Source organism: Zosterops lateralis (assembly GCF_965231275.1).
Source record: "Zosterops lateralis genome assembly, chromosome: 3".
Taxonomy (NCBI): Eukaryota; Metazoa; Chordata; class Aves; order Passeriformes; family Zosteropidae; genus Zosterops; species Zosterops lateralis.
Window position 1 is genome coordinate 54,175,025 of NC_139764.1, and position 8,496 is coordinate 54,183,520.

At 41.6% G+C, this 8,496-nt stretch overlaps 1 protein-coding gene across 3 annotated transcripts in view; it reads right to left on the minus strand.

Annotated features, from left to right (window-relative positions):
- Positions 1-8,167, minus strand: part of SCAF8 (SR-related CTD associated factor 8) — an 87,958-nt gene extending 79,791 nt beyond the window's left edge. For all 3 annotated transcript variants that reach the window (XM_083857998.1, XM_083857999.1, XM_083857997.1), the window contains exon 1: positions 7,937-8,167. In XM_083857998.1, coding sequence (XP_083714124.1) covers positions 7,937-7,966 — 30 coding nt within the window. In that variant the 5' untranslated portion in view covers positions 7,967-8,167. The remainder of the gene's footprint in view (positions 1-7,936) is intronic.
- Positions 8,168-8,496: the final 329 nt, after the last annotated feature.

Sequence of the window (8,496 nt, forward strand, 5' to 3'; positions counted from 1 at the left end):
TTTCAATAATAAATTCCAATTCAAATATGTAAGACAGCTATTCACTTCCTCGCATAAAGGCAGTGCACCTTGTTCAGCTGTTAGAATTTTTTACAAAGCACTATTAACTTCAATCTTTCAAAACTAATGTTATAAACAGTATCTTATAATACAAAAAAACTCAAGGCTACAAAAAATAGGTGGCTTCAACCTCTCAGGTGTTTTCACCCTCCACTGTTTTATTGCTCAGCCACCATCCACCCAAACCACCATTCCTTGCTACTACTGCCTCCTGGACCTCAGCTCTGCCACTCCTCTTTGGGGCACACCTTCTTTTGTGCCTTCATTTTAAATAGGAACACTCTCTGCCAACCCTCAAAACCATCAACAGCAAACACATTACCAAAGGTAACCTCACCTTCCACACACGTAGTTTATTAGATTAAACACGTGCATTATATTTCTGAATGTCAAAGCATCAGCCACCCACTCGTATAACCAAGGGCAGGAGAAAAGAACAACCTCATGCAATCAAAAACTGTACCCAGTAAAACCAGCTAAGTTATGTAGGCAAACTCTTGCAAAAAAGAAGTGGAAACAAAATGTTAAGTTGTTGTATATCCATAGTAGTCACCTTCGTACAAATGCCAGCTCACTTCCCAAAAGCCTAACAACAGGAACAGCAGGTATTACAAGGAATATGCATTTCTGGTGGGGATAAATCTGATAGAGAGAAGGTCACAGTGACAATGCACTCATTTCTTCTTACTTCCTCCAAATGTTAACAAATCATTTTAAATTCTATTTATAAAAATGTCTCCTTTTGATCAGTACATACGGCAAGAATAGGTAAAATGAGTACAGTTACCAGCAGTAACTGGACATCACAGTTTTGCCTTAAGGAACAGGTACCCTAAAGTGTAGAAGCAGCTCCTGAACAAGGTTAACAAAATTACTAACCAACTACTGCTGTTGACAGTGTCCCCAAGAAATACTGCAGAAAAGTAGCTGCAAAGAAGTGAGAAAATGGAAGAATAGAAATACACATGGCACGTTATGAAAAGTTCCCAACAGGATCAAGGACTAATATTGTTTTGAGCTTTTTTCAGAAGTTGTTTTTGAACTTTCTTCAAAGCCAAGCTCACTGAACTCTGGATGCATATACCACCACTCTCCCAGGCCTCAGAGTGCTGGCTCTTTTGAATCCTTTGCTGGCTGTCCAGAGGTAAAAGGATAAACCAATTTTACAGACAAGAAAATGGAAGGCCTCTTCCTAATATTCTTATGGGAGTAATTTAAGTAAAATCTTTTTAAACCTGCCTTATCCAAAACATTTCTTCTGAATGGCTTATTTTCTTTAAGAAGGCCATTTGGATTACTAGACTCCATTTCTACAACTACCACAGGAAAACAGACTGTTGGTCATAGAATGGTTTGGGTTGGAAGGGAATTTAAAAGTTACATAGTTCCAATCTCCCTGCTATGGGCAGGGACACTTACCACTAGCCCAGGCTGCTCTAAGTCCCATCCAACTTGGCCTGGAACATTTCCAAGGATGGGGCATGACTCAAATAGTGGCAAATTCAAACAAGACTTGTTAAGATAATTTCAAGTACTCTGTCAAAGACTGTAGCCCCAGGTATAATTTTGGTTAGCAGGTGACAATCAAAGGATCTGAAATTATAATAGTCCAGAAGGGCGTTAGTTTTAAAGTGTAACATGGCTCGCTGCTCTAAATGAGTAGCAAGTAGGATCAATACTTTTAATTGTCCAATTACAGCTCCAGAGAGTTTGCAGAATCTGGAGAGCTACACAAATGCTCCAGGCTCACAAGGATCTGATCTTGATCATAATTTAAGAACAAATTTAAAGTCTATGCATCTAAGACTGAAAACCTATCAACATCAGTCCTATACCATTTCACTAAAGAAATGAGGTACTTGAGCAAGACATGCACAAAAATAAAACCAAACCCTAACATTTTGGGCCTTTAACCCACACTTGCATGAGCATGTCTTTACAAGGCCAGAAGTCAAGGTTTTGTCACTGATGAAAATCAAAGGTCAAATCATTATTTAAAAGTGTTATATTAAAATTGCAAATATTTATTCAGCACACATGGAGATATTTAACCAGGTGAACATCAATTTAATATTTACTGTATCTTGAAGAGAAAAGGACTTTCTTTCCCTATACTCTTTTAAAAAAAAATTATTGAGAGCCAGCAAAGTTCAGCTCTCGCTGGGAAAAAAAAAGAATAAAATTACTTACATTTCACTGATACTGCTCCTAATTCTCCTGACAATAAACAGGAAACTAACAAGTTCTTACTTATTTTGTTGCATCTTAAGGGAATTCATATAGATATTAATTTTTTTTTTTAAAAAAAATACTAAAGGATTATACAGCAAAATAAAATGGAAGGTATTATTCACATCCACCCCAGAGGTTAAGAATGAAAAACAGAAACAACTTTTCAGATGTATGAATGTCTGCATGCAGATGCACATAATACGTTTTCTTCTAACAAAAGACAAAAGAAAACCAGAAGCTTACATGCCAATTGCTACAATAAAATATACAAGTATCAGACCATAAATGGGGTATCAGATAAACAAAAAAGAAGAATGCTTTAAACTTATCACAGCTGCAGTCGTTTAAACAGCAGAGGATATGAAAGAAGGTCATACTCTTTTTTATGGCTAGTAAAACACAGTGACAGAGAAAACAGGTTTTGTCATTGTCATAGCAGCTAGGAAAAAAATACCCTGCAGATGTGTCAGGTGCTTTGGCCAACATGAAACATGCAGCAGAATCCAAGAAAAATATCTTGACAGGGAGTAGCTTATGTGTCTTTTCACTGTTCCTTAACATAACTGCTAGTATCTACTTGCAGTAATCAAAGCCCTGACTGCTAATTTTATAAAGCATCCCTTTTTCTCCCACTTTCCCCAGTTATTCAGCATCAATCTCCATTTAGCATCTTTATGAGGCATATCATTTAGCTTTTTTTAGCATCAACTGGCATTCTTTCACAAAAAACCTGCCTAGTTGACTTAAAATATTCCATTTAAATAAAGCAGTCTGAAATAGAATATTTAGTTTAGCCTTCTGTAGTTTTATGCCCCCATACTCTAATGCTCAGTATTTAAAATGTGGGTCATTTTCCTCGCTGACTCTTAAAATATACCTTCCAAAGAATTGTTATGATAAAGGTGGCCAACATAATATGAAGTGCAAATGAAGTATAGAGACAACAGCATTACCAGTAAATTATCTGCATCTGCTATGTCCCTACCACTGACCAATTTCAGAATAAGTGAATCCAAAAGTAGCAATAGCTACTTTATGTATCATCTTTCTTGACTCTCAAAAGCACTATGTACACCAAAAGCTCAGTGTACTTTATGATGAACTATGCAAAGACCATTGTCAATAACAGCTGAACACCAACCTGGCAATGCTGCAGAAAGTTTTAATTATGACTCTCACACTCTAGAAGAGAAAAGGCACAGGAACTGACATCACTCTTTAAACAAACATTAATCACTATCTTAACCTTACAGCAGTTTATGGGCATCCCACTTTAAGATGCTGGATATTCCAAGTCTTCATGATGACAGTTTTCTATTCAATTCCCTTGAATGCATGAAAGTATCAGCACCCGACCGTACAAACAAGAGAAATGGAGCTTTTCATACAAGACATGCCCAAGAGAACAAGGCATTTCTGAAAAGAATCAGAAGACACATGACTTTCTTATTCCGGAGTTTCAAGGGACCAGCATTGCCTTATTTTGTTTTACCTTTTTTAAAATATACAATTATCCTTTTCTCAGTGTTCTCTCCAACATCATAATATACTGCATTGCCTGACAAATACAAACACAGCTGAAATTTGTGGCACTGGACAATAACAATTATTGTGCACTGGATTCAACAACGTACATTCCAAATCTAGATATGCCACTAACTCTCCTGAGCAGCTTTTACCATTACTAACCTTCTAAATGGCTGTAAATCAAAGGTGCAAATACCAGTCTCAGCAACTCAAAATGAAAATATTCAATGATTTGACCAAAGCATGCCTAGTTATGCAGGAGATTTTTGTTTTGTTTTCAAAGAGAATGCAAAGCCAAAAATACCAGTAAACGTCATGAACAGCAGGACTTGATGAAGCTCATCCATTAAGAGATGTGTGCCTATATGTGAATAAAGATATTGATAAACTTTAAATTATTAGAAATGCTATGTTTAATTGAAACAGAACAACTAATTACTATTGCTATTTTTAAAGAAATAAATATTTAAGTTGAATTTGCTCTTCTCAAGATTCTATTAATTCTTACAAATGCAGTTAATATGGCTAAACAAAGCATAACTTCAAATATTTCATTTGTGTTTTACTTAAAAATGAATTTGCAATCTCCATTCCCCCTAAAATAAATTCCAATCCTGTGACTATTTATGTGACTGTAAAGCTGTTTACATTTATTCTACACGTTAACATGGAAATAAATTTTAAAATAATTAAATGTGTTTTAGAATTAAAACATCCATTGGTTTTCTTTTTTCATACAGTCTTCACATTACAAAGCGAAAAATAATTTGCTTTGCCACTGCAAAAAGGACAAGTATTGCAAGAAAACTGTGTGGAGTACAGCACTCAAAACCAACTTCAAGAAGAGTACCTGAAAGCAATGTGACAATGGCCAGCTAGAGCTGATCATGACAACAGGACTTTAACACTGAGGCAACTACATAACAAATACTGAATTTTAATTCTATGCATCTGCAATTAAATCAGTGTCATCTGAGCACTGGAACTGTGAGGATACACATGCTTGCCTCTAGTCCATTTCAATTCCTCTTTACCAAAATACATTTTAGAGAACATATAGAGAACTTGAAATACTTAAGTAATTTTCTTCTGTCAAGACCTATTCTTGAATCTGATTTTGTGCTTTTCTGAAAAAACTCAGGGCCTGAACTGAGGCCTAGAAGAAAATGGCTCTGCAGTGGTAAACCTTCATGGTGCCAAATGTAGCAAATTATAAACTCTGTGGTACAAAACATTGACAATTATCTCAACACTGTACTAAGTCAGTTGTATATTATTCCAGTTTTCAGTTGCCAAGCAGTTTTAATCAAATAGGAAAATGTCAATCATTACATGAAAACAATACTGAGCATGTTTTATTTAGGATCTTGATTATTTCTCAGCTTTAAATTTAACTTTCCCAAGACTTGAAATGTTAGGGCTAATTTTATATATACAACTAGGTACAGCACAGACAGTGCTACCTTATCATCACGAGACACTGAACAGCTTTCTGCAATAACTGCCATTATTTCCAGTAGTTCCTGGTCAAATAAACTTGAAACTCTTCTTTCTAATCGAATTAATGACAAGCCTATTTTAAGCACCTCAATCCTGACTGCCATATATGATAGTTACAACACAAGATATTGCTCAGCTCATACACAATTCTGGAGTTAGCTGTAGGCCCTAGATGGAGAGCTGCCTTTATTTTAGCTTCACTGCAGAATCCAAACACAACTCCTTCCTTTAAAAAAACAAACAAAAAAAAAATCAACCCCAGAAGTACCCAACCTACAGACTTGAGTGTTTAAATGTATTGGAATGTTCCTTCTAAAGTGTCATCTGGTTTTCACCAGTAAGTTACATAAACTGTTGTAAAATTATTAACTGAATGCAAACTGCATCAGAGAAAATATGGTAAAAGTTTTTATACAATTTATTCTGTCCCATCTGCTGCTAAATTTAATTTACATCTATTTTAAGCCAAAAAACTCTAAAACAGGACTCAGATGTCAGTTCTGGAGGTTAATATGACCTTAAAATATAATATAAACAAAGAACAGGATTTTACAAGTGAAGAAGTATCAATATTTTGTAAATTAATCAAAACCATTCAGGAACAGCATCATATAGACTCATACACTTTAGTTAATTCAAATATTTAGTGATCATTTCACAGCTCTAAATTGCAAAGTGTGTATAGGTAAGTTAAACCAGAGAAAATGACAGGAAGTTAAATTAAAGTTCGGTTCTGTGCTGGGTACAGATTTATTAAGAGTGGCCAGCAATGACACTTGAGACTCTTTAACTGTAGCAAATCTGGTACCATTTACTTCCAGGATCAGGGTTATTTAGTCATGGCATCTTTAGAACCTTCCCATCATTGTAGCCCAGCATTCAAATACAGACAGAGGTTAAATCAGAGATGCTGGCTATTTATAACAGATAGCAGATAAGTTGGTTAAAAAGACATTGTCAGATCTTCTGCATTTTCTTCTCCAACAACCTACTGTCTACCATTTTTAAGCATTTAGAAAATTTAAGGTATAATCTAAAGCTCTCCTCTTCACCAGGGCTGCCACCTTAAGTCTCAGACTTATTTTTAGAGTACTTAGACCCCACTGCTCAGGAAGTCAGTCAGAAGCTGTTTTTCAACATGAAGAAGAAAAGTTCTGCTCCTACTGATAGGTACAGAGAAGGAAAATGTTCTGAACAACTTATGTTCTTCTGTTCTTGTAACCAGATTCTTCCTTTTCCCTACATAACACCATAGCACACATGGCAATCAAATAATAAAATAGGAATGAAAGTTTATAGTGTTTATTGGTCTTCTAGTGGCCACAACGTGCTTTTTTCTACTTAAGAATTCAAATTGCATAAAGTGCAACACCTAGAACTGCACATCAATGAGAGCTGTACAACTGCTCCCGGGTTACTGGAGAGTTCCTGCTCATCTTAAAAATCTGTCTTACTGTGCTTGTAGAAACAACAACATGGTTGCCACTGTTCCACCACAGGTCAAATGAAACGGCATTACTTAAACCATTAAACTCGTACCACATCCCTGCTGGGGCCAGCGGGAGGGCAACGGGGAGCTGCAGTATGTGAGCAGTCTGCCGAAGTATACATTGTAACGAGAGCTGATACTTCCCAAGGTCAATAGAAGTAAAAAACTACTTTGTAAAACGTAGGACTTCTAAGAAAAACATGTATTTGCTTTTCTTGCTAGTACATCAACTTCAAAATACAAACGATACTCTCACAATGAGAGCAACAAAGCAGAGCTGCCACAAGAACCATCTTGCAATAAAATAAACATTAGCTCTCAGCACAAAAGAGAAGCCAGGTGCAGTGCGAACACCTCAGCCTGTATGTATGTATGTATGTGTTCCTGGGTGCCACAGCCCGCTCTCTGCACAGCGCCTGAGTGCAGGATCTGAGCTCTGTGCAGCACGTAGGGAATGTCTGCTTCCATCCTGACCACTGCGAATATATGACTCTTAAACACGGAGAGGAACCTCCAATGCCTTTGTACTCCTCTCCCCAGATTACAGCTCGGCCGCACGAGGTGTTAGGAGTGCGCGCTGGCGGGGTTCGGATACACACGTAATTAGCGAGAAGGAAGAGGCTGGCAGGAGACGAGGGAAGGCGTGGAAGGGCACAGTCCCCGTGCCCGGAGAGCCTGGACCCCCCCGCCGCCAGCGCAGCCTCCTCGGCCGCTGCGTGAAGTTGGCCGGGCATCACCCGCCCCACCGCAGGCCTCTTTCTCCTCCTCCTCCTCGGCCTCCTCACGCGTCCTCCTCTTCCTCCAGCCCGCCGCCAGATCTATTCTTCCCCTCCAGCCGCCCCCAGCCTCACGGCGGAAGAGGCCGGGGGGGAGGGGGACGTCTCCATTACCCTCTCCGCCCTCCCGCTTTCCGGGGACGGCGACAACGGCCCTTTCCCGCCCGAGCGTGGGGGGGGGGGGAGCCCGGGCCGGCCTGCGGGAGCGCTCCCGCACCGCTGGGCCCCCGGAGCTCCCCCGGTTCCCGCAGCCTCCCCGCTACGAGGAGGGGGCAGGGAAGGCGCCGGGCCCCGGGGCCCCGCCCGCTCTCCGGCCCCGAGGAGGGGAGGCCGCCGGCAGGGGGTTACACACCTCGCTGTTAAAGGCTTTCACAGCCTCCATGTCGCGGCGGAGGCGGGAGCCGGGCGGCTTCTCTCCGCTGATGGCGGCCGGGCCGGGCCGGGCCGGGCCGGGCGGGGGCAAGTCTCGGTCCGTGCGTGCGTGCGCTGCTCGCTCAGGGGCCGCCCGGCCTCCTCTCCATGGCGGGTGGCGCAGGGGGCGGGCGCGGGGGAACGCGGGCCCCGCTCCTTTCCGTCTCCTCCTCGCCCCGCTTCCCGCCCGGCGCCGCCGGCGTTCCTTTCCCTCCCTCCTCCCCTCCCTCCCGCGCCGGGCTCCGGGCGGCCGCGCCGGCAGGAGATGGAGGAACAACGCGCGGCGGCTGCGGCGCGGACGCCAATATGGCGGACACGCGGGGGCTCCTCGCAGCGCAGCGGCGCAGGCGGCTACAGCGCCCCCTGCCGGGCAGCGCCCGCACGGCCGCCGGGGCGAGGCCGGATCCGCCCCGCCCGCTCCCCGCCCCTCCCGCAGCGGGCGGGAAGGAAAGGGTTACGGGAAGGAAAGGGTTACGGGAAGGAAAGGGTTACGGGAACGGC